The sequence below is a fragment of the Alligator sinensis genome, unplaced genomic scaffold, assembly GCF_000455745.1.
Source record: "Alligator sinensis unplaced genomic scaffold, ASM45574v1 scaffold628_1, whole genome shotgun sequence".
Lineage (NCBI taxonomy): Eukaryota > Metazoa > Chordata > Crocodylia > Alligatoridae > Alligator > Alligator sinensis.
The window spans coordinates 2,548,480-2,574,532 of NW_005841873.1; the positions used below are offsets into that span (position 1 = coordinate 2,548,480).

Here is a 26,053-nt window from a genome sequence, read left to right on the forward strand (position 1 = left end):
CTTTCCCATTAGCATTGGGGGTTGGACACTGCTAGACTAAGAGGACTTTCCCCTTGTGCTTTTGTTGTTCAAAGAGCTACTAAAATATAAGAAAACTCTTCTAAGTTTGCAGACTCAAACATGCCAGGCTCTCCCAAGTTCTAATTGCTCATTGGCAAACTTCCTTCCAACTCACCCAGACCAAGGTTTTCCATACTGTCCACAAATTTTGGGCAACACATTTTCTTGGGCTCATCTTGAGAAACCTTGGCCCTGATTTTCAGTGCTCCCACGCCACCTGGAAAAGCCACTGGAAGCTGCAGGGATCCAGTGCTTCTGAAAATTGGGCCAAAAAATAGAAAGGTACACACAATCTTAAGCTACTTTAAAAAGCTTAGTGAAAGAAAAAGGCTATGGAAGCAGGGGGTAAGGCAGGAAAAGTAAAGTGCTAAGTCAGCTTTTTGTATTTATCCACCAGTTGCTTCAAATGGCTGTAAGCAAAGCAATTTTGTCTCTACTTATGGGATTTGCCTCTTTCCTTTTCTTCTCTCCTGTCTCTTCTGCCTTTGGACTCATTAAAGTGCTTGAATAATTGCTACATTCAAGTGTCCGAGCATTTCCTTTGAAACACATACTTAAATTCCTTGCTTTGCTGATTTGAGAGCTAATTTCCTCCGTCTTGCTCTACTTCAAGAGTATCTATAGTTTGTTCTCTTTTAAAATGATTCGGCGCGTCTCTCTCTAGTGAGCATATTGTAGTATGACCTCAAGTAAGGTCTACACTTGATAAGGAGAGGCAAGATTGAAGCTATATCTCCTAAATTGGGATTCTCTAGTTGATATAATAAAAACACAGCATAATGCCTGGCTCAGTCTCCAGCTCACTTTCTTCTTGGAAGCTGTCTATTAGCCCTCAAATGATAGCTTGAAGAAGTAAAGACTGCTGAAATGGGTTGTGAGCAACTGCTGATGATGAAGGTTTATACAGCTAGTTTCAGAATGAATTGCTGAAATACCTTTGTCCTGCTAGAAATCTGATTGCTGATCCAAGTTTATGCTCAGGGCATACTTTTTTTAAAAAGGGAAAATCCCTCTTTAGCAACTGCATATTTTCTATTTCCAAGTTTCAGGGATCAACCACAAATATTACAGTAAACATCTACTTGTTCTTCAGCAAAGCAAAACCTCTGAAGGTAAAAAATGTTCATGGGCCGGGAGGGAGGGGGTAATCCATCCAGTCATCTCTGAATTATGCCTTTAGAATGAATGGAATCAAGGAAAGCCCCAATTTCTAAGCCAACTTTTTGTTTTATTTCTCTTTGGTGAACTAGATCGAATCATTGTTTTATATCGGCTGGTCTCTTTTATGGTAAGAGAGCCCATACTCAGCCATGCTGTTCCCTTATAACAAGCACAGCAGGACACAGTGCTGGGTGATTGAAAGTTTACCTTGTTAAAGCTGACCCTGTGCAAAGGATTTAACTTTGCCAAAAAATGGGTAAGGCTGGCATTGCCCCTCCCCCAGCCACATGGCTCTACCCCATTGGCACTGCTTGCCCATTGTAGACAGGTTACAAGACTTAAGCCAAGCCAGATTTTGGACCCAGTCTTTGCATACAGATAGTTTGTTCTCTCTCTACTCCCAGCCCCATCAATCACTAAGCTTAAGCGGGGTGTTTGTTTCTTCTTGAGTTGTATGAATAGCAGGATCTTTTCCTCAACCTCGCACATATTGCTCCAAGCCTCTTTCTGAACCCGAGCCCTGGCATCCAACAGCCTTTGAATCAAATGGATGGAGGACAGTGCAGTGGGGAAGTTTTTGCCTCATCTCACTGAGCTGAGGTTGTTTAGCTCAAAGTTGCTAACCGGTTCCATTTTTAACGTGGATAAGCAGTGAGACCGCATGAAGCAAACAAGCGGGGTCAACAACTGAGCAAAGAGACTTCAGTATAGGGTATAAAAAGCCCCAAAGCATTAGCATTTCCAGTGGACGTAACTGTTTGAACTTGGACCCTGAAATCACTGGCTATCAAGGGAGGACTGGCCATCCAAAGCAGGACACTGCAGGTGAAAGGTGATCAATCAATTGCTTATTGTTTGTAACTGAGTCTCGTACCAGTATTTTCAATCAAGTGCTTTGCTTTAAGAAACTGGCTGCTGTCTTACCTCCCGCTGGCACTGAAACAGCCCTGACTAGTATCCCAATAAAATCGAGGGTAAAATCTTCTGTGGTCTCACTCCTGCTACACGTTCTCAAGAAAAGATGACCTTCCTAGTACCGTCCACCGGCTTAAAAAATAGGACTTTTTAATATAAGTACCCTCCCACCCAACATTTCTCTCATTTTAATCAAATGGAATGAATAACTATCTGAAAATAACTTTAGAGAAAAGCTAATGGTGAAACTGGAAAAATAAATAAATAAATACAAAGCAGACAGCCAAAATTGACAGGTTTTTTTGTTGTCTTGTTTTGCTTTCTGGTCTATTCCAAGCATTGAGAAACATGACCCCAAAGCTGCAAACAGCGCCAGATCCCACAAGATGTTGCTTTACAGAAAAAAAACTTGTTAGCACCAGAAAAGCAACTAGAAGATTTTGTATTGGGATACTTTGGGCATGTCTACATGTGCCCCTATGGCGCCGTTGTTACTATGGTGCTGTTATTACTAAAGGAAGTACTAAATGATGGCACAGTAACAGTCGTTACTGCACCGTGCCGCTGGCGCATGGTTATTTGCAGCCCCTACATCACTGTAGTGATGTGCTATAGTGAGGGAGTGCATTGCTACAGCGACGTAGCTGCAGCATCATGCTTTGTGCCCGCTGATGCTACATCGCCATAGCGTGTTGGTACAGTGACGTAGCCCTTTTTCCTGCAGTGTGCTTGAATCACAAAATGAAAGACTGACCCGAATCATTCAAACTGGTTTTGCCAACGCTTTCTAGCAAAATCAGTACATGTTTACAAAGTTAGAAACAGCTGTGTTCGAAGGGGCAGCTTTTCAGAACTACCTCCATTTCTTCCTCATCAGGACGGTTGATGTTTAGAAAGCCACAGAGGAACGCTGCAACCACGCACAGGGTATAATCTTTAAAATGCGGAAGGTTAGCTGTTTTTCATCTAGCAGCAACAGGACTCCTGGATCTTGACAAAGTCCTATTTTTTACTGAATTATAATTTGCATTTAAGTAAAAAGGAAATCCAATTACATCTGGGAGTCTGGAATGTGCCTATACAGTGAGAATACAAAGTTTAAAGCAAGTTTCAAATTGAAGCTTCCATATCTATTTTTTTTCCCTCTATAACTCTTACTGGAAACTTAACTGATTGATAATGAGCCATACCTTAACCTTTTCATTTAGAAATGCACACGCTTTCACAGGGGTTTAGGTTGTAGCCGTGTTGGTCTAAGGACATAGGCAGACAAGGTTCCTTGGGTGAATTTGATATCTTTTGTTAGACCAACCCAAATGGTTGGAGAATGGTTATTAAGCAAGCTTTCAGGTTCAAAAACCCTTCGTCAGGCTAAGGAAGCTTCAGCAGTTGGTGTGTGCATTTGACAAAGTTGCTGCTTACAAGAGCTTATGCACCTCTGAATTAGTCTTCAGTACAACCCTGCCCTGCCTTCTCTCTGATTACAAACTAACGTGGCTAACTACCAGTTTCTCTCTTTCACTGAAAGCATCACTTGCCAACACAAAGTGGAGCAAACTGTTGTTTAAAAGTTTGTAACCAGTTCTGTTCCCACTTATATAACTGTAAATATGGAACAACATTATTTGTATGCCGATAGAAATCTGTAAGTCGGATCAGAATCAGACTCTACTGGTAAAATCTTGGCCCATGGAAGTCGACTGAAATTTTGTAATGGATTTCAATAAAGCCAAAATTTCACCCCATATGCTTAATATAGACCTTGACAAAATACTGCAGAACATGTACTCTTCCAAAGTTTCTTACTCATGTCAATTTGTTTTTTGGCAGGCACAGCCAGGAAGCTATATTTTTTCCTTTTTTTTTTTAAACTAACTAAAGTTAATTTGGGCATTTTAAATGTAAATCAAATTGCGTAGTGGTTTCAAATGCAACAGGGCATGCCAGCCATTTAAAACAGCTTGATCTCATCAGGATAAATTGTGCAGGATACTTCTTCATAACGAGGCTTAGGGACTAGTATTGTGTTGTTCTGACTTTTTGTTTATAATTAAAACAAGCAAGATATTAGCATCTGAAATTTGGCTGCTGCACCTCTACAGTAACTTCTTTTCATAACATTTTTTAATATGCATAGCCTCATTAACATTGTACCCAGAAACAAAAGGTTTTATAGTAGAAACCTGACAGATCATTAACTGTAGCATAGCTAGCTGGCACTGCTACAGCAATCCATCACTACATGTAAAGCTGCTCTAAAAATGTGGTCACTGATGAGGAACTGAAACAAGGAGAACTAAACTGAATTTAAGAAATGAGAGCTGGGGTAGGGAGGTAGGATCCTGCACCATCAGCCCAGATATGACTGTGTCATTCATTAACCCTCTAATCTGCTCCTCTTCAGGTGAAGCATGTTGAATTAAATGACAAATACAAAGTAATACAGTATTCCTGGCTCTGTAAAAAAAGATAACCGCAGAATTCAGTTACAGGTTCATGTGTCAGCAAGATTTCTCAAGTTTCTTGCTTGGTATTTACTGACCTGTGAATGCTGATGCAGTACCAATTTCAAGTAAGAGCTGAAAAGAAAAATAGCAGACATTTTTTGCTTAAGGTTAATAATAACTTGGTTCCTTCAGTGAGGTTTATGTTCTTTCAGTAAGAAGGGATAAGCACAATACTTATTAATGCTAAATGGAGACTTATACAAAATAACTCATAGACCCATGGAAGAATAAATCTCAGTATCTAAACTGTAAAAATCAAACACACACTCGGATGTGCCACAAAACATCCCAAAGTACAGACCACTCCATGGTCCCTGGCACATTACTGTCACAATATAATCTTTGAAGGGAAGGAGTAATTGATACCAAACACTAAGGATGGCTTTAGTGACTAGTGTCTTGAGAACACGTGAGAGATTTGTGATGCCTCCAACTGTTGTTTGTCTCTTAAATTAGAAATAAAACCTCCCGTGACTTGTCTTAGCGTGACTCTTGGACCTGGCAATTCTGAATGCACTTTATGAAAACCTATTTTTCTTTTCTTTTCCTTTTTTTAAATATGCCCTTCTGGGTTTTAATAGAGTCCTATGGGGAAGATAAGCCTGGGATGTATCTCTTAAGAAAACAGAGCTACAGTTGTATTGCTAAGAAGTATTGTATATTGCCATTATGATATACAACTCTTGGTAGTTTAAGGCTGCTCCAGAGCAGGAAAATTAGCTGTAACTATGTCCATTTCTCACTTAAACTCAATAGATTTTATACATTCTTTATGGTAAAGACTTCACTTATGGAACAAAGTGCTGAACTTTCAACTGACTCCTAAATTACAAGCTTTTATTGTTTCTTCCCACCCCCCTCCCTTTAGCTTAATTGTGATACACACTGCAGGGGTTATGCACTTAATTATATTTTATTCAAGTTGCTCTAGCAAAGGCCATGTGGCAAAAAAAATGATCGCTCAGCTCTGCAGCTGTGAGCAAAAACCATTGTTTGTACAAGATCTATACATCAGTTAGTCCACACTTAACTTGCTATAAAACTAAATTGGCTCCACATTGATTTGTGTCCCCTGTGGTACTCCTAATATATGTGCAAATATTGGAATAGGGTCTTTTGTTGTTGTTTTTCTCTATACCAGCAACCATATTCAGCAAACCTTAAGACTTTCAGCCTTATTGACCAAGTAAAACAAAGGACCAGAGCCAGGTACCGTTTAGGCACGACTCTCAAGTGGAGCTGGTACTCAGTCATGTTGCCGCATTGGATACATGTACATGTTCGTGGTACCTGATCTACAATCACACAGCTTAGCGTATAAGTAAAGTTCAGCTTGCACATCCATTTGCGAGTGTCAGGAGCTGCATTGGAAACCCAATCTAAGTAAAACAGGGAGGGTGGGATGGCGCAGGGGGAAGGTGGGGTGGGAAGAAGAGAAGGGTGAGTTTGGCAGGATCGGTGGGAGGGAGCATGTCTGTCCAAAGCGCCGGGGGGAGGGGGGTGGTGCTTAAAAAAGAGACCAGCCAGGATGGGAGGAAAAGCGCAACTCTGGAACTGGGGCAAGCAGCTGGCCTTTCCCAGCCCTGAGCTGGGCCCCAAACATATGAAGATGTTCTTTAGAGAGTCCTAACCTGGTCCCAATCTAACTTAGTTCACCTCCACATAAGAGCCAACAGTGTGCCCTTGTTGCAAAGAAAGCTAACAGTGTACTGGGCTGCATGAATAGGAGTGTTGCCAGCAAATTAAAGAAAGTGATTCTTCCCTTCGATTCAGCACTGGTGAGGCCACATCTGGAGTACTGTGTCCAGTTTTGGGCCCCCCACTACAGAAAGGATGTGGACAAACTGGAGAGAGTTCAGCAGAGAGCAATGAAAATGGTTGTGGGGCTGGGGAGCATGACTGATGAGGAGAGGCTGAGGAAACTGGGCTTATGTAGTGTGTAGAAGAGAAGACTGAGGTGGGATTGAATAGCAGCCTTCAACTCCCTGCAGGGGGGTTACAAAGAGGATGGGGCTGGACTGTTCTCAGTGGTGGCAAATGACAGAACAAGGAGCAATGGGCTCAAGCTGCAGCAAGGAAAGTTTAGGTTGGATATTAGGAAAAACTCTCTCACTGGGAGGGTAGTAAAGCACTGGAACAGGTTACCCAGAGAGGTGGTAGAAGCTCCATCCTTGGAGGTTTTTAAAACCTTAGATAAAGCCTTGGCTGCAATGATATAGTTTGGACTGGTCCTGCTTTGAGCAGGGATTTGGACTAGGCGACCTCCCAACCCTCATTTTCTATGATTCTGTACTGGGTGGCAGCATTGACTATGTGTAGGCGGCACCTGCTGTTGGTCTCCACTCGCCGACACACACCACCCCCCATCACCGACACCACTGGCAGCGTCTGCAGGCAGTCCGCAATTGCTGCAGGCTGCCGCCGACACTGCCTGTGGGTGTTCGCCAACCACCAGTCTGTACTCACCGCCCCTTCCCCCCCCACCGCTGACAACGCTGCAGCCACCTGCGGGAGCTCCCCGCTTGCTGCCACCATGCTCCTGCCACCAACAGCACTGCCACCGCCTGATGGAGCGTGCCATGTCCCCCCAGTCTCCAGGGGCATGCGGTGTTCATGGGTGGCAGGGAATATAAGGTTGTTGCTTTCTAGCATAAGTGAGAAGAAAGGTTCCAGGTGATGAAAAGTTAGAGTAGGCTCAGTCCTAACTGGAAAGCGTCTCAAACCCTTCCCTTACTCTCAAGAGATTAGGTCAAAAAAGAGGGCAGGGCAGAGGCTGGGCTTCCTTGGAGAGCTATGATTGTAAGCATGACAATTTGCAGAAACTGACCCACTTGTTGCATTTTAAGCATTGTAGGCAGAAATAATTCAATGGGAGCCCAGCAGCATTGCCATGGATGCTCAGTCCTATCCCTGTGCTCCCTGTTACGCTCTTATTGTGGGCGTTTTGGGGGTTTGGTTTTTTTGCTTTATGGCACTTTTCTGCCATTGTAGCAGAGCAGCAGGACCATACAGGAGGCCAGATTAATCCTAGGGTGGGAAAACAAAAGTAACAGAAAGGCTGGGTTCACTGACAGAGCGAAGTGGATGAGACAACATGCAATATTACCAATATAGTCACTCAAAAATCATGAGTCAGATCCCTAAAACAATGAGAATTAAAACAAAAACAACCCAAAACAAGTAGCTCTTCCTCTTCCCATTTGCTTTATGGCTTTGGAAGCTCAGGCATAATGTTTTCCAGCCTTCCACTACTGTCATAAAAGCTAGAAATAAGCCTTTTAAATGAAAAGTGAAATCCTAAACAAAAAATCCCATCCCAGATAAATGTTTGTCTAATCTGCATTTGAAACCTTCCCATGATAGAGATCCCACAGCCTCCCTATTTAATCTTTTCCAGTGCTTAATAAACCCTCATTTTTAGAGTATTCCTCCTAATACCCACTTAGTTCTCTCTTGTTGTAATTTAAGTGCCTTACTTATTCTCCTCTCCCTGTGGGCATAGAAAAGAATTAATTCGCATGGTCTTTAGAACAATTCTTTCATATTTCAAGAGTATTGGTAGTGTCTATCCTCAAGAGCATTGGCAATGAGGTACAGACATACCCTGAAGTCACTTTGCATCACCCTGATGGCATAGTAAGGTCAAAGATTTGTCTGTACAACTTATGGCCAAATAGTACAGGGAAGAGATCTGTTTCAGAACTAGGTTGAAAATACATCACTTCTATCTTTTCTAACAGTTGGCAGAACACATCACGTGTGCTTTCAACCCTAACACTGATCTCTCCTAATTTTTCATCATGTACAATAATTTCTTGGATCAGGTAAAGGAAATATTCATTTTCTTCAGTCAGTCCTGCATGTGAACTGTCTTCATGCCAAGAGCAGGAATTTCTTATTACTAATTGTATTACAAAATGTTCTAGTGCTCTACAACAACAAAAATCTGCACTTACTGATAGCTGGAGGTTAGGATTAAATCTTCTTCAAGTCTACACTGCCAACAGGCTTTGTGTGGTCCCAAGTTGTCTGCACGGTGTGTCAACTGATTATTTTACCATCTGTTTTGTCATGAGCTGCAGCTTAGCAAACCCACTGGGAAACAGAGCACCACCATCTCAAACATCAAGATGCAGAATGCAAGATTATAAATATTTCACACCATGTCGGAGAAACTCCACTGACCTCAGTACAGCTGCATCAATATACTGAAAATCAGGCTTGGAGTAAGGATCTCAAAATTAAGCTGTTTTTATTTTATGACCTCCCAAGTAATCTCTCCTGAACTTTTCTAAGCATTCCTGCTATGCAAGCACCAATAGGATTTAGTACTTGCAAAATCACAAGCTTTCACAAGAATTAGCATGAGGTCTTGCACAAGTTATCTTCAAATACTTTTACACCTTATTCTGATTTATCCAGAAATTCTGCAAACTTTGACATAATTTCTGAACCATCCCCATGGTGCCTGGAGGCAATCACATAGATGTAACAAATCTCTACTTTTTTTGAGCTTGTAAAATGTGCCAAGAGTCTCCAGCCTTTAACCACAAGAAAGGCAAGTGACAGTACCAGCTTCTCTATATAGACTTGCCAAAGTACCATCCCTCCAACTGGGACCAAGAAAACCCAGGATGAAAAAAGAAAGCTTCTGGTCAAGTGTAAAACTCACTTCAAAATCACCAATTCCAAATTTAGAACACGATCTTAAAACTTCAGAGGTTCAAATGTAGCTCGTCTTTAAGAAAATGTGAGTTCTTGCTGCTGTTATATGAGGTGCAAATCTACCCTGCCTTCTGCTATTTTATATGACATTTCAAGGCTTTTGAGATGATTTTCTTTGATTTTGCAATTTTCTTATAATTTATATTTGACATATTGCAACAGCTTTAGCAGTTTATTTCCCCATTAAAATATTACAGACAAAATATTTGAATTGTGACCCTGTCACAGTGAGATTCCTGGGGATTAACAGATGGAATTACTGTCTTAAGGCTACATCTCCCACTTTTGAGATGTGCAAAATCGCTATGAAATGTCATGATTTAATAATAACTTTATCATCAGCAGCAGAAGGAAACAATCTAGGCTTCCCTGCTTCCATCACTCTGACAGTTCCTTCATTGCCTGTTCTTGGAACAAGTGGAAATGCACAAAAATAGAAAAGCCTACGTGAACGTTTGACTGGGGGGTTCACCAGGTTTGTAACATAAAGACCTTTTCTTTCCCCCCCCCCCCCCCCCGCCTTTTCTATCCATAGCTTGCGTGCAGCCTGGACACCTGTAACTCATTTCCATATTTAATCTCTCAGAAATCTAAGATAATAACCACAGGCAAAATTAGTTGCAGTTTTAGCAGCAAATCTGATGTGGGACCTTCTAATATAGGAGCTAGGTTGATGCTCCCCATTCCATTTCACATCAGTTCCCCCATCAGTCATAATCAGATGTTTAGGTCTTCAATCATAATCATCCTTAGCTAGATGCAAACCAGTGGACCTAACAGTAGCTCCTAACCCCATTTCCCTATATTAGCCACTCTCAGTTCTACACATTTTCACTTTTGAGCAGGAAATGTTCAGGCTTCCAAATGAACCCCTAAACCACAGCAGCAGCTAAAGCATCCTGACTTATCAGGCAGGTGTAATATTAAACTATTGATAAGTTGAGCGAAAAAGCCAAATTCACATTCAAGATTCGACAATTAATAGGCAACCCCCCCACCAGATCTGAACACCCACAAACCCTGTGGCATGAGCCCATCTCTCATAAGAAACAGTCACAGGAAAACATTAGAGCTGTTTTTCACACACACCTCCTAAATCATCCTACAGAAGTGGATTCCTATCATCTCTATTTTATACAAGGGGAAAATGAGGCACCAAAAGGGGACTTGACTTTCCAACTCACAACTTAAGCTTATGTCATTAGTTTCATATTCTATTGTGTGTGTGCAGGAATCGGGGCACAACGGGCTAAAATAATCCTACTATGTAAGGTACTTACATGGCCCTCCTTACTGCAGAGACTGGGAATCTCTTGGATCCTCACTGTACTCCTGTAAGTGCAGAGCGACCATGTGGCGTGGGGCAATGGGGGCAGCGGGGATTACCCTCCCCGCCCCCCAGGCAGGAGTGGTGAGTACATAGGCTTTTTTCATTTTTTTTTTCTTAAAGGGCCAGAGCTGGCCTGTGCGGGGCACCCATGCGGGGGCTGGGGGAGTGAGGCAGGGTCAGGAGGCTTATGCAGGAGTCCCCCATGTAGCATGGGCCAGTGGGGGGCAGCAAGGATCACCCCCTGCCCAGCAACACCCGGTGAGTTGGGGCTTTTTTTTTTCCCCCCCACAAGTGCTGGGAGCTGGGGCAGCCATTGCCGGGCTGGGAAAGGGGTAGGGGATGAGCCTGGCCTGCCTGATTCGGAGATTCGGCAGCAGCCGAATCTCCAAATCAAATTCAGCTGAATTGAATCACTGAATTGAATCACTGTCCCCCAAATCGGCTGAATCTGAAGCGAATAATAGCTGCTTCGCACAGACCTACTAATTAGCAGTAGGGTGAGTTCCAGACCACATTTCTCCCTAGTCTCACAGCACGCAACATTAGGCTGGCTCTGATCCCTTTTCTCTTCAAGTCTTCTGGTCCTGTGCCTTGACCCATGCAACACTGCAATGCAGAGGCAAAACTTTGAGGGAATTACTATGTTATTAAACATGTACAGAGCTCCTACCTAGCTCATTGTCATAGTTGCAGATCAGCTTGGTGTTGGAGCATTTGAACATACTAGCTTTCAAACAGAAAAGGAAGCTTAATCTTCTCAAAATGATAAGACACCAGCTTCCAAATACATTACCTCAGAAATGGGAATGCAAGTTGCAAAAAAACCGGGAAAAGAAATCTTTGGCTAGGGGAGGCTTTAATTATCATCTGTTTTTGGCATAATAAACATTCCATCTTGCCTTGATGCCAAAGGCTGTTCTCAGTTCACGGAAGTTTTAATGATTGTAATTGTGCCCTAAAATAGGTACACTTTTTTCCTCTTCCTGCTGTGTCTATTGCTCAGTGACTGGCATTTTTTTGCATGCACATGGTGAGCAAGGGATAAAATCCCCTCCATAACCTGTCAACAACATTAAAATAAATGGTTCTGGTTCTTGTTTCATTTCTAGTTCTTCACTCATGTAGACTCATAGACCTCAAAAAGAACAAGTAGGATTTACCATATTTACTTGATTAGATGAGGGACCGCCCCCCTGTCCCATTTAGCATGGGAAGAAAAGCCCCTCACCTTACATTAAAGCACAAAGTCAGGACGGGGGGGAGGAGAAGGGGGAGGGCAGGGAGCAGTCCCAACTTGGGGTTGGCGCTGGAGCTGGAGCCACAGCTACCTCCTGCACCCTCTCCCCCGCTGCCCCTGCATACCCTCCCCTGCTGCCTCTGCATTCCTCCCCCACAGTTCCAGTCTATTCCCCACCCCATGCCACTTCTCCTGCTCTCTCCCTTTCTGCCACACTCTTCCTTACCTTTGCTCCATGCTGCTACAGGGCTGGCTGGAACAGCAGTTTTGGCTCCATGCCACTGCTGGGTGGGAGACGGGGGGGCTAGAGCCGTGCTCTTTGTCCTGGGCTGCAGCAGGGATGAGCAAAGGTAAGGGGGTGGGGAAGATGAGAGGAAGGAGAGCAGGGACCTGAGGTTGCAGGTAGCAGAAGTGGCATGGAGAGGGGAACAGGGAAAAATCGGGGCAACCTGAGTCAAGGGAGGGGCAGGCACAAAGTTGGGGTAAATGGGAAGGAGGCTGGCAGCAGGGGGCAGGGTGACTGCCTCTCTCACTACTTGCCCCACCCCCTACACTGCCTGCCCCCTACCACCTGCCCCCCACTTGCCCTACCACATGCTCCTCTACTGCCTTTCCCCCACTGTCCCCTTCATCACCTCTCCCCCCACCACTTGCAATAGGGCGGGGGAGAGAATCTGAGATGATCCTTCAATAATTAGATTCCATATATGGAAAACTATAATAAATTTAAAAATATTCTGTGTGTAGAATCTAAGTATGAGGGGGTCATCTTACATTAGGGGCCATCTTAGATTCGAGTAAATACAGTAAATCAGTGTAACTGAGAAAAGAACCAAACCTCAGACTCAAATTTTCAAGAGAAGCAACTGATTTGGCACATTCTCTTTTTCTCTAAACTTTGGTATTCCTCCATTCCCCCTCTTATGTGGGGAACATTATGCAGACTCTCCAAGTGCCTTATCCTCTCACCCGACTTTACAAGTAAACAAGCAGCATTTCAATGGGTGCGATATTTTCAAATCCAGATGTGATATTTTTGCTCCAACTACTATGATTGATTATTCAGTGTTACATCAGCGTCTTTAAGAAGGCATTGTATTATATTTTAAATGCAGAAACTAAAACATGATCTTAACTTTAGCTACTACTTGCAGCCAAATTATTTTGTTCATTGCAACTACTTAGGACATTAAGGTGCAATATAGGCAAAAGAAAGGGGCACGTAGCACAAGTAATTAATGGAGTTGGGAGATAGCCCTTGTTTTATCCAGCTTGAAAGTTTTAAGATAGGTATGTCATTGCCATTTCAATGCACGTATGTAAATTTAAAATAGCTTCACTGACTTCACTGAGTTATTTCATGTTTACACCAATATAAACCACAAAAGAATTTGTCTGATTGTCCAGATGCCCTTTTGCATACATTAGCTGGGAGAGCAATCCATTCATCCATCCTTTAATAATTAGCATATGTGCTAACTGAAAGTCAGGGGAGACCTATATGTTCATGTCCATAGTTATCTTATCATACTCTTTTTATTAAATAGACATCAGCTAGCTCGATTCAGCAGAACTTCTCATATATTCCGTCCACAGTTCTTTACCATGCATCTTTCCCCAGAGGGAAGTATTCACTTTAAGTCAGAAGCTCTATGTCTTTGCTTCCAAAGATTATTCACAGGATTTAGATTCTCTGTCTAACAAGATATTCACAGGTATTTGGGTCTGTCAGTTGTTCACTGGTTCATACCTTTTTGGCAAGTTCACATCAAAAGGAAAAAGGAGACAGAGCAGATAACCGAGATGTATCTCCATTACTGAGCTTTCAGAAAACAACTTCATTGGCTTTACCTACCAACATTTCACGTCTAGTCTAAATGTCTTAATAGAATGTATAGCCCCAAATGCACCTCTCACTCTCCAAAATGTTTTGGTGACAGCTATTTGAATTATCTTTAATGGTGGGAGGAATTGTTTTTAAGAAAATGTGGTGATCATGAAAATCTAAATAGTTTTTTGTTTTGAAATTAAAACTCTGAAATGAAAACTTTCATTTTGAAATGCTTAATCACAGACAGACAAGGTTCCTTGGGTGAATTTGATATCTTTTATTAGACCAACCCAAATAGTTGGAAAAAAGTTATTAAGCAAGCTTTCGGGTTCAAAAACCCTTCGGCTAAGGAAGCCTGACAAAGGGTTTTTGAACCCAAAAGCTTGCTTAATAACTTTTCTCCAACTATTTGGGTTGGTCTAATAAAAGATATCAAATTCACCCAAGGAACCTTGTCTGCCTATGTCCTTAAGCCAACACGGCTACAACCTAAACCCCTAATCACACTGAAACACTTTGTTATGATATATTACATGTAGATACTTCTTGTTTCAATATTTGAGTTCAAAGTTTTCCAGCATTTTTTTTCCTTTTGTGCAAATTTTCAGCATTTGGACATTTCATTCTGATCTGGAGGAGAAAACAATTTCATAATGGAGGAATCTGACGCAAAGCAGATTCCATTGTTCAAACAGCTTTCATCAGCTGTCAGTCCAGACACTCAACTGGTGCAAGCGAGTACAGTTCCACTGAAGTCAATGTAGTAGCACCTACTAACCAGCCCAGGTAGATGTCCCATCACCTACCCAGACAGTGTGAAAGGAAGGCTGCGGCCAATGAATGAGCAAATAAAATTCAAGCCAAGATCTAAGCCAAGAGCTATGAGTTTAACCTTTTAAACCTATCATTTTTAGGTAAGTGTTTCTGCCTGCAATAGATGCCCAAATAACAGACTGAGAAACTCAGCCTTCCCTACATGTTATATCTGCTACGTAATTACCTTGTTGATTATGTATAAAATTGTAACTAGCCATACATGCAAATTAACTATCACATTTTTAAAAGGTCCAACCAGCTACAAAGTTATTGCCTGAAAACATTTAATAGCTTTATAGCTGGTTCCTATCCAGCTTTTTAATTTGAACATGTAGGCAGTCTGCTGCTGGGAGACCACAGCTGCTGTGATCTCCCAGCCATGGGGTGCTCTACACCCCCCACCCCCCCCAACAACTGGGAGACTGTAGCAGCATCCTACAGCTGTGGGGGCTGAGGGGCCTCAGCCTGACAGGACTCTCTTAGATTCATAGCTGTAAGGGGTTGGAAGGGACCTTGGGAGATCATTGGCAATGGTGACACGTAGGGTGCACGTGCAACCCCTGAGAGTGCCGGTGCACCTCCTGACTGGCTGCGCTTGCCACTTACGTGATGGGCAGGGGGGCAGGCGGGAGTGCTGGTGCCCTCCCTGCAAGCGCCAGCCCATTACTGCAGCCTCTCCCAGAAGTGGCTGTAGTGATCAGCCACAGTGATCAGCCATTGCAGGATCTGCTGCGGAGGGTTATGGCAGCAAGTTTGGCCCCCAGGCAGTGAGATTGGCCATGGGGGGACCCCCCCCCGTTGGTGGGACTGGTCTCAGGGGGGGCACATGCCCCCCTGACTAAGACGGCACAAGTCACCCATGATCATTGGGTCCGGCCCCCTGCACTAGGCAGGAAAAACAACTGGGGTCAGGTGACCTCAGCAAGGTGAGTATCCAGTTTCCTCTTGAAGATTTCCAGGGTAGGTGATTGCACTACCTCTGGCAGGAGACTATTCCACAGTCTGGACACCCTGAATATGAAGAAGTTTTTCCTAGTGTTAACCCTGAAACGGTCTTCCAGGAGTTTGTGGCCATTACTCCTGGTTTTCCCCAAGGCTGCCCTGATGTACAGTTGTTCACTGAGCCCTCGATGTATTCCCCTGATACAGTGGTAAGCTGCTACCAAGTCCCCTCTCAGCCTTCTCTTTTTTAAGCTGAAGAAACCCAAGTTTCTCAGCCTTTCTTTGTATGGCTTGCCTTGCAAGTCTCTGTTCATACGGGTGGCTTTTCTCTGGACTCTCTCTTGTCCTTGCTGTGCCTCATGCAACTGGGGACCAAGAATCCCTGCACCTGATGGACCTCTTGGTCTCAGCTATGCCATGTGCATAGCTGGGACTGAGAGCCCTATCAGGTACAGGACTCTGTCCCAGTTGCACATGGCCCCCATGGCTGGGAGCGCTCTCAGCAAAGGGGGCTCCCAGCTGTGGGAGCCTGCTTCTTGCTGATGTCCCATACACCAGCAATAAAGTATGATTGGATCTAATGCATAATCCCACAGTACTGTCTCCTGTCATGAATGTGTGGCACGGTGGGAGTTGTGATTGGGTGGATCGTGCATTGGATCCAATCACACATTTACCTGCACATATAGAGGGGGTATCTAACTCATTTTAAAACAAACATAGCATAGGAAGCAGAATATTTTTAACCCAGCCTATAAACAGCACTTATAAGGGCCTTGTTGCACGTTCATTTTAGGTGGCTCCTGGAGTTCTTAACTCCTGGATTGTCTGTACAGGCAGTCCTCAGACTTATGACACAATCAGTTCCTGAAAACCTTAAGTCGAAACATTGTAACTCAGAATCAATTTTCTCATAAGAAACAATGTTATAAGTGGAGGATTGGTTTCTGAAACAAGGCCTGATACCCTATTTTCACTAAAAATACCCCCACATTTTTTACTTGATCAATTATAGATGAGTAATATAGCTACATTAATGTATATATATTGTAAATAGCAATCATATTGATTTGGAAGCACTTCTTTGAGGTGACTTTGCTGGACTTTTTGAAGGGCTCTTGGTTGCACTTTTTGAAGGGTTCTTGACTGGAGTCTTCTCAGGAGTCTTGGCTGCAGGTTTTTCTGGAGTCTCATCTGCTTTCTTAAAAAAAGCATCCAGGGAAGTTTGGACAGATGTTCTCCAGGGAGATGAGCAACACAGCGAACATGTTCGCTGATGTGATGTCGCATTGGATCAAACGTTGTAAAGTCAAAACTGATGTCATAAAGTTGAAACAGGGTGTCAATTTATAAACAGTGTAAGTGCAAAATGTTGTAACTCGAATCGTTGTAAGTCGAGGACTGCCTGTACATTAACACCTGAAACCAGTTTTAAGCACTCTTTAGGTGGCTGAAAGTTACACCACTCTAGCCTAGGTTCAATCTCCTATCTATGTTACGTAGCTCATATTGCACTCATGTATAGCCACCATAGGCTACGTGTTAGTGTGAACACTGGACCTGCCCCCCCCACCCTCAACAGATATGGTTCACAGCCTCCCACTGCCCACTCCGGCACCCCAGATCCCCACTCATTGTTGAGTATTTCATCAATTACTGATGGGTTTTGGCCATTGGCGATGCATAGGGGATGCGTGCAGGTGCATGTGCACCCCCCTAAGATTGGCCATGCACCCCCTTGAAGCGCCAGCTGTGAAATTGGAAGTACAGCTGTAGGAAGTGCACTTCCGGTTTTGCCACTGGCTTGGTGATCAGCTGCTGGGGGACCCCCTCCACCCACCCCGTCAGCATCTGTTGCCCATGGTTTGGGGTGAGGGCAGGGGGTTGTGGGTATCAGTATTCTAAAAACTGGATTTGTGACCATTATTTTTGGATCTCACTGAATAGCCAACAAAAAATACTACCTGTGAGTGCCTCCACTCTTCTTTTATCTATGATCTGGAACTGAAAGGCTTCACTACTTCTATCTAGATACCCATGTTAATCTAATCACTGTAGTATTAAACACCACACAGTCATTAACAGATCTCCTTCTCACTACAGCCTTGTGCTATCTACATTTTACAGACAGGGAACAGAACTACATGGTACATTAGGTCCACCCAAGGTCAGAGGAAATCTACTTCAAAGCCAGGACTAAACACAGACCTCCAGATGCACAAGGCAGTACTTTATCTACTAAATGAGTCCTGAATCTTTTCATATTGGTGGCCTCTTATTCTAATTCAAACATTTTTCACTCCTTGGCACTTACTGTGAAAAGTAGTAAAAATTACATATCAATGATGATAAAAATCAGTCAGTATAATTTATTTGTGTGGGCATAGCAAGAGGTTGACAGAGAATATTAGACCTTGAAGGACAATGGTGTGCAGGGAGTGGGAGATGGAGATTATCTTTCCTTTAGACTATAATCAAATTTTCAATGCCTCACCACCCTCCTGATTGCCTTTCAGGACCCGAGTGAGGGTGGCAACCTGTAGAATAAGAAACACTATGCTAGATCCATCCCTCAAATTTATAACCCAATGCCCATCATCTGAGCTATTCTGGGTTTTCCAACATGGTCCCCAAAATTGTCTAAATTGTTTTAAAACAATTCACTCCAAGATGCTGACCCCTGAAGACAAATTATTTATTTTTCAGACTGCATATCAGTAGTTTGGCAATACTTTTTGCAAAATAGTCACAAGGCACCTTCCTTCACCCTGCCCCCCAAAAAACAAGTTTCTTCATATATATTCTAAACTCTTGCCAGATCAGTTGTAAGTGGGAAAAATATGTCAACAGGCAAGCAAAATTATTAGCCACCTCATACACTGAGATTAGATTATAGAATGATCATATAAAGAGATTATTTTTATGACACTTTAAGTTTTGTTTTGAGAAACACTGAATATGTAGTTATTCAGCTTTAAATAAGATCTAGATTGTGAATCAGGTTTTCTGTCTACACAGAATACAAAGAAGGAATAACAACATTGGGGCCAGGCACATAGGAACAAATGGGGCACTCCACCTGCTTGCTCTGTTCCAGACCAAGAAGCTAGGGAGCTTGGGATCCATCTCTTCACTTGCTGGCCAAAGTAGTTTGACCAAGGCAGAGTAGGAGCAGGTAGTAGTGCAGTGGTACAGTGCGGCAATAAGTTACTGCCCTAGGAACAAGCAGTAGGTTCAAGTTCTTGCCTCCCAAGATGGTTGATATCATGAAGCACCTTATATAACTTACCTCTGCCTGGGACCAAGCCCAAAGTACAGTGTAGCTCTACAACTATTTATATATTATTTTCAGACCTTAAGAAAACACCGACTTAGTCATCCAAGGTCAAAACTCCCCTATTTTTAATTAAATTCCCAGAATTACCTTGTTAAAAAAAAAAGACTGTGTTGACAGTTGAGACTAAACAATACTTTTTACAGTTGAATTTCAGGCAGCACTAAAAATAGTGTAATGCAGTTAACTATTTTTGGAAAACTATTTAAATATTGAGTTTTCCAAATCCATGGAATCTGACAAAGTATATAAGGTCTCATCCTAAAATTGGAACAAAGAGAAATTCTCAAAATATTTTTGTGATATGAAAAATAATGTATTTTCTTAGTTCAGATTTTTTTTTACTTTTGACGAAAATATAGGGCACCTATACACATGCAGCGAGGCTGTTCTGACATGCTGTAATTACAATGTTTTGGAGAAGACTCAATTAATCGAGTCTGCTGGAGCATGGTAATTACTGTGCTCCAGCAGACTTTAGTGTCACATGTATCAGCATCCCCATGCTGGAAAACTGTCTCATATGATGACCTTTAGTTAAAGTGCCTCCACCACCATTTTTCAGCGTAGGGATGCTGATACACATGATGCTCTGGGCACTTTAGAGCGGCTCTCAGGTTGTTTATACACATGCTCTATACACACCTCTAGGAGGTGGGGGCACTTTAATTAGAGCAGCTCCGAGAGCCATGCTAATTAATAGAGTCTGATCCAATGCACTTTAATTACAATGCATTGGAGTAGCCTCACTGCATGAGTATAAGTGCTCTCAGAGTTGCTCTAATTAAAACACACACCCCTCTGCTTCCCAGAGCACATGTATAAATGGCCATTGTTTTTCCCCTCACTACAGCCTTTTTATTTCAAGTGTCACTGAAAGGTTTCAGCTTACAAATGCTGTTTTCAAGACAAGGATAATTTGACAAGTTCCTTTTCTTGCGAAAAGTTTCAGTTTTGACAAATCAGCATTTTTCAATAAAAATTGCTTCAAGAAACTATTACTCATTAGGTTAATCTGACTTACCCTAGGGTAATACTCCAATATTACTGTATTTTATTTGGCATGCAGTTAATGTAGGAGGGGAGGTATGATTCCTTTATTCTGAAGGAGTGCAAGATGCATTGTTGACTAGAACAGGCTTAATTGTGGAGTCAGTTGGGAATCATAAGAAAGTCATGGGAATTAACCATCCAAATGCCCTTAGAAAATTTACAAATACAGCTTGAAATCCTAGTCATTTCTAGAAAAAGGTCTTTTCTCTTTTTCTGAAAATTCTCTCTGAGGAGCCGTCTAAAACAATTTTCGTTCTTGCCTTTAAAACGTTAACCTTAAACTTGTGCTATTTCTACTGAAGTGCTATAGATCCACAGAAGCAACAGTTTTTTCTTGAATCCGCACATTCCTTCCAACTCCGCACGAGTTTTTAAGGGAAGCTGCAATACAACAGGTCAGTAGAATTTTGTGAAACTTTCAGGAGTTTTTAATCAGTAGCATTTAACATTATATTTCACTTGAAATTTCAAGTTCGTTTATATTTGACATAGCAAAAGGGAAATCCACAACCAAAACCAGGAAAATAAATAAATAAATAAAACAGTGGGTATATTTAAGCCTGAACATTGCAGCGGGGTTTGTGAGGTTTCTCCATGGTAACTTTGACCCTTGCGGATTAACCATGTGTCAGTCACAACTTTTATAAAAGAGGTGCAAGAATGTCATGAAATTCAGCCATGTGCAAATAAATAAATAAAGCCATCACCACGAAAGACCCAGCTCGTCCAGACGCAGCTAAACACTTGTTCCGAATTTTGTCAGAAGGTTTTTGAAACCTTTAGATGTGGAAACGATTTCCACATCTGAATTCAAGGCTTTGCTTTTAACAGAATAAAGAATCATTTTAGGGTGCATACCGACATTACACTAAGAAGTTCAGGGGGATATACTGGGTTATAAATGGCCACCTGATCTAACTCAGTGATGTAGATGCCAGGAGCCCAATTTAAGGTAAGTATTGGGTAGGGGAGGGGTGGGTGGATCAGGGTAGCAGCTCCACTGTGGGGTAGGTAAGTCCTGGGAGGGGGGGGAGGTCCCCTCCCACCCCCAACTTCCAGAGCCTATTTTGGCCCCCCAAATCCCCGCCTCCTATCCCCAGATGAACAACACCCTATGGAGACCTGTGTGGTCTGAATGAGTGTTTAATTGCCAATGCAGAAGCCAAACTTCCAGGCAAGGCAGTCAGTCCTGTCAGTAACAGTATCAATTTACACACAGAGTAAAAATCTAGTTAAAAAAAAAAAAAAGGCCGGGGGGGCAAGAAATGTGTCTTTTAAAAAAAATCCAAAAAACCTTCTCTTTGTCTCTTTTAAAAAAAATCCAAAAAACCTTCTCTTCCTCCTCTATATCTTCTTATTTCTCTTCCCCCCCCCTTGTTTAGAAATATGTTACTCAGCTTTAATCCTTAATAAGTTTCAACCTTCATTCTATTGCACACAACAGTTCCAAGTTCCAACCCAGAGCCAGGGGGACTGCAGCAAGTGCAGCCCTCTAAGAACAATAAAAAAACCCAAGATGCATGCAAACAGTCATAGGAGAAGCAACGTATATTAAAGTATAAGCAACACCAGGGTCACCCGGAGGGCAAGGATTTGAAACGGGTTTTGTTATTCTGCAGTTTCTGGAGCACAGTAATATCAAGTATGATGTTGGGATAATGAAAAGTGACAGGCATAATCTCTCCTCTCAGCTTGGGCTGAGCATGATGTTCAGATTTACTCAGAATTTCAAAGTCTGAACCGCACCCAAACCAAACTATCATATTCTTTCCACCCTGCCCCCTCTAGCCTCATTGAATCTACAATAAGGAATTCTCTGTGGAAGCCAAGACACAAACCAACCGGGGGGGGAGGTTTGCTTTGGTGATTTTTTTTTTTTTTTTGGGGGGGGGGGGGGGGGGCGTGTGGTGGTGTGTGGAAGGGGGAACAGCAAATGAGCAGAAAGCTTTTCAAATGGATAGTGTAATTTTGCAGGACTTCCAGACTGAACAAGGTAAATGCATATCACAAGGAGAGAAGTGAGCTGTGCTGAGCTGTCTAGGACTGGGAATGGATTAATTTACAGCAAATTTATCCATATTTTGTGCTTATCTGCGTTCTAAAGTTACTTGAGGGGAATGGCTCTTCCAGGATCTCATTCTACACTTTCGCATACATCTCCTCAGAGTTACTGCAGCTCTTGGTAGAGCAATATCTTCTATTAGACCAAATAGATATTTGCAACAACAACAACAAAGTCTTTATTTGCAAGCTTTCCAGCACACGTGCCCTTCTTCAGGCATAGGAGAGTGCAAAGATTGTAAAATTTCTCCAGGTAGAAATGAAAATTCGTAGTTCACAGGAGAGCTAAAAGGTGTTGTAAGTTCTCCTGGTTGGATGCCCTCTATCAAGAGTTCAGATTCCTTTTGCCTGTAGACCAACACGGCTACAATGTGGATACCTGCATAAGCACATCCTTGACCACTGTTTTCAGCTCCTTCTGGCATTGATTCAGCTGTCACTCAATAGGAGTAACTATCGCTCTTACCCTAGACTGCTACCGAAATGTTCTCATGTGTAAAGCGGAGTTGCACTTGGAGAAAGGCCCCCCAAAGCATTACCTGTTATTGCCACTCAGTGATCTCATAGCAAGTTTGCTCATTTTCTGGGTGGAATAGGAGGGAGGGGGGGCCGAGGTGGATTCTGACTGGTGTCATGCAAGCTTATACTGGAACCAGACACCCGAGCTGATAATACAACAGTAAAAATTCTGCAGCTGAAATTCAGTTAACAGTTCAGTTGAGGATGTGCTGAACAGAAAAGAAACAGGTTCACATATTGGCAGAATTCTTAATCAAGTTCCACTTACGACATTGTTATTACTTAAGGTGATTGTGGTGATGATGCCTGCATCAGAAAGACATTCATATTTTTGGTTCTTTGCTGAATTTACAACTAAAACTACCAGCAGTTCTTTGTTTGCAAGAAGAGTCAATTTAACGTGGTGTTACTGAGGGGGAATAGACAGAGAAACCCACAATGACATCTTTGGGACCTCTTTAGAGAGGAGGATCCTCTCTAAAAATCCAGGGATATGCATTCAGCTGCCTTAAGCTTTGCAAGTAGCCTGATCCACTTGCTGTGCTGAGTTCTTCTGGTTTAGCTCTGAGGCTGTTCTAATTTATACCACGGTGCAACAACTACAAGGGGCTGAAAAATCATCTGAGAATTAAAACATGGGTAGTTCTATACCACACTTCTTTGTTAAGTGAGACACCTCGGCCTAGTTGAACTGAAGTTGGGACTGCATTATGAATGCAGTACAAGATAAGGGTGGCTGTATGACAGTGGCCTAACTGAAGTTGGGACTGCATTATGAATGCAGTACAACATAACAGTGGCTATGCGACAGTGGCCTTAAGACTATATTTGTGCTCACTGGGGATAAAATCTTGTCTGCTGACTCCTGAGTTGTTGCACAGAATCCAACTTTTTTAACCCGTTCCTCCAGTATCGGTTCTGTTGCCTGCTGTTTGGATTGTATATGTAAATTGTCAACTAACACAACATTTTAATGACCTTCAGATTCTTTATGCACTTTGCCTGCTACCAAGGTCCAAGGAATTTCAAATTTCAGTGATTTCTGGACATAATTCCTAGATATCAACATCACATGCTGAGAGCCTTTAACCCTTAACTATAGCACTACTTGCAGATGAATTCACTGCCATAGTCTGTCAAGCATGCACTAAAATCCTTAGACTTTGTTGCCACATAACAAATTTCCAAGCACAGTGGTACACACACAGTGCTTGTTACAGCATAGTCCAATATTACTCTTTTCACTCCAGTTGTTGCCAATATACTAATTGCCAGCAATGAATTTCTTGCTACAGAAACTGCACTTGTACTACTCTTGTAATAAAAGGTCATAAAGAAATAAGCAGACAAGCATTAAAATGGAGCCCATGCCAGCCTCAGAAAAAAAAATCTCATTAAATTCATGCATATTTTTTGCATAACTTTTCACTATAAAGTTGATAAGAAAGGAATATCCTTTACGCGTTTGCTGCTTTGCCCAAATCTTTGTATTTAAGATAACTGTTCCTATCATAGTAAAGAGTGGGATAGCTGTGATATACATTACACATAATTACATGCACACTCCACCTCCACCCACACCCTATATTCTTGTACAAGTGACTTAACCCAGCAGGAAAAGATGACAAATGATAAGAGAAGTTTCTATCTGCATAGAATAATCAAATGAAGCCAGAGACGTTTATTTAAATCCAACAGACTCTTAAATAGAGACAGGCACTTTTGGGAGTGAAAGATCCATCTTTGAGAGGGCATTGGGGAAGATTATTCTCTGTTCAGAAACACGCTACTTCCAGCTTCCACAGTCTTGAATTTATTTTCACTGGCCAAAAGTATTGCAAAAAATATGCACGAGTTTAATGAGCATTTTTATGAGGATGGCATGGCCTCCCTCCCTCTTTTCCTTGCTATGAAGAGGAAAAGAGGGAGGGAAATAGCTGGCTGGAAGATATTCATTGAAAGAAAAGTTGAGGGAAAAATAGTAATTGTTTTTCATATTTTTCCATGTTCCAACCATTCCTATTACCAACTTCATTCAATATTTTCTTGAGTAGAAAAATGCTCACTGGATTTTTTTCCCACTATAACTCCTTCGATTTCAAAGCAATACTGCAGTAAAATGCTGTTGCAAAAACCAACTTAACAGCATAAAGAACAAAGATACTCCCTTCTCAATCTGTTGGGAATTATCCAATTATACATTTTTATTAGGGCATTGCTGTTTTATCACAATAAAAACCTTTTAACAGACATAGATCAACTGCAATGAAACTTTTCTTGGAAGAAGTTTCTCTGGATGGACTTTTTTTGAGCCAGACAAGGGAGAAATAAACCTCAGGGCAGTGTCTGAATGTAAGTCTCCTTCATCGCATGAGAAAGCTCCAACCACCATATTATTAACCTACCCTAGGTTGAACAGCTCATTTTGAAAATAAACACATAAATAAAAATATAAAGGTCTTGGTTTATCTCAAGGCAGAATGAAGCCAAATAACACAACCTCCCTTCTATAAACAGATGGTGAACTCTTTTTTTCCCCTGATCAGCTCATATGAATATGCAGCAATTCCTATTAAACCTATTGCAAGCTATTCAAATGCATCACTAGGAAAATATATCCTAAAGGGCCTCAAGAAATGCTTGCTTCTTCACCTTTTCTTCCATAAGTACACTGACCTACTTTTTTGCCCCAATAAAAACCGATATGATATCTGAAAAATAAGTAACAGGATAAACAAAAGCCATATTTTTCAGTCACAAATATCAGAGAGGTCACCGCTAGCAATATTCACAGTAACATCACCAGCAATACAGAGAAGCGACTGCAGATGTCAAAAGGTTGCTCCAGTCAGCCATGATGATAGCATAAAGCAAAGATTTCATTTGCACTTACCAGTTTATGGGAGAGCTGAATGGTAATCAGAGGAGATCCTGACAGATTATGAGACAGTGTCGGTGGAGGTTCCACTTTCAGGGAGATAAGATAGCTAGTTGCTGAAATCCTGTACCCTTTATAAGCCGTAGCTTCAGCAATCCTTGGGAAGAAGCAACAGAAATATTAGGAAGTGAATAAAGTGGTATTTTAGCATTTGCAGTTCATACCAATATTGGACAATTATATCTAATGAAGCGTTTATATGTGCATCTAATGAAGAATTTAGACTGAAGACTTAGGATAGAGCCCAGCTCCCCTCCTGCATGCCCAAGCAGAGAGACTCTCACTGACCAGTGGAGTGCAAGCCCTATTGTTGCCCATTAAAAAAAGCTGAAAACGTTAAGCTGGTTGTATCAAATGCTTTCCTAATGCAAGACATCTAAAATGAAATTGCATTTGGAGTCGGTTTAACCTCTTGACTGACACATTCATAAAATAAGTCTAACAACAAAGAATGCATCTGTTTTTAGCCTGAAATGAAAGACCAGATCCCCAGCTGGTGTTAGCCAGCATAGCTCCAAGGAAATCAATAAAGCTCTGCAAATAAAGCTCACACCCTGACCCACTACAGGAAAGTTAAATAAGATTCATTTCCCTTTGAGTTACACAGCTCAACAGTCGTTCTCT

At 42.0% G+C, this 26,053-nt stretch overlaps 1 protein-coding gene across 4 annotated transcripts in view; it reads right to left on the bottom strand.

Moving 5' to 3' along the window:
• ADGRD1 (adhesion G protein-coupled receptor D1) overlaps positions 1 to 26,053 on the bottom strand; it is a 247,145-nt gene that overhangs the window by 174,760 nt on the left and 46,332 nt on the right. For all 4 annotated transcript variants that reach the window (XM_025195694.1, XM_025195696.1, XM_025195701.1 and 1 more), the window contains one exon: positions 25,385 to 25,526. In XM_025195694.1, the coding sequence (XP_025051479.1) occupies positions 25,385 to 25,526 (142 nt within the window). The remainder of the gene's footprint in view (positions 1 to 25,384; positions 25,527 to 26,053) is intronic.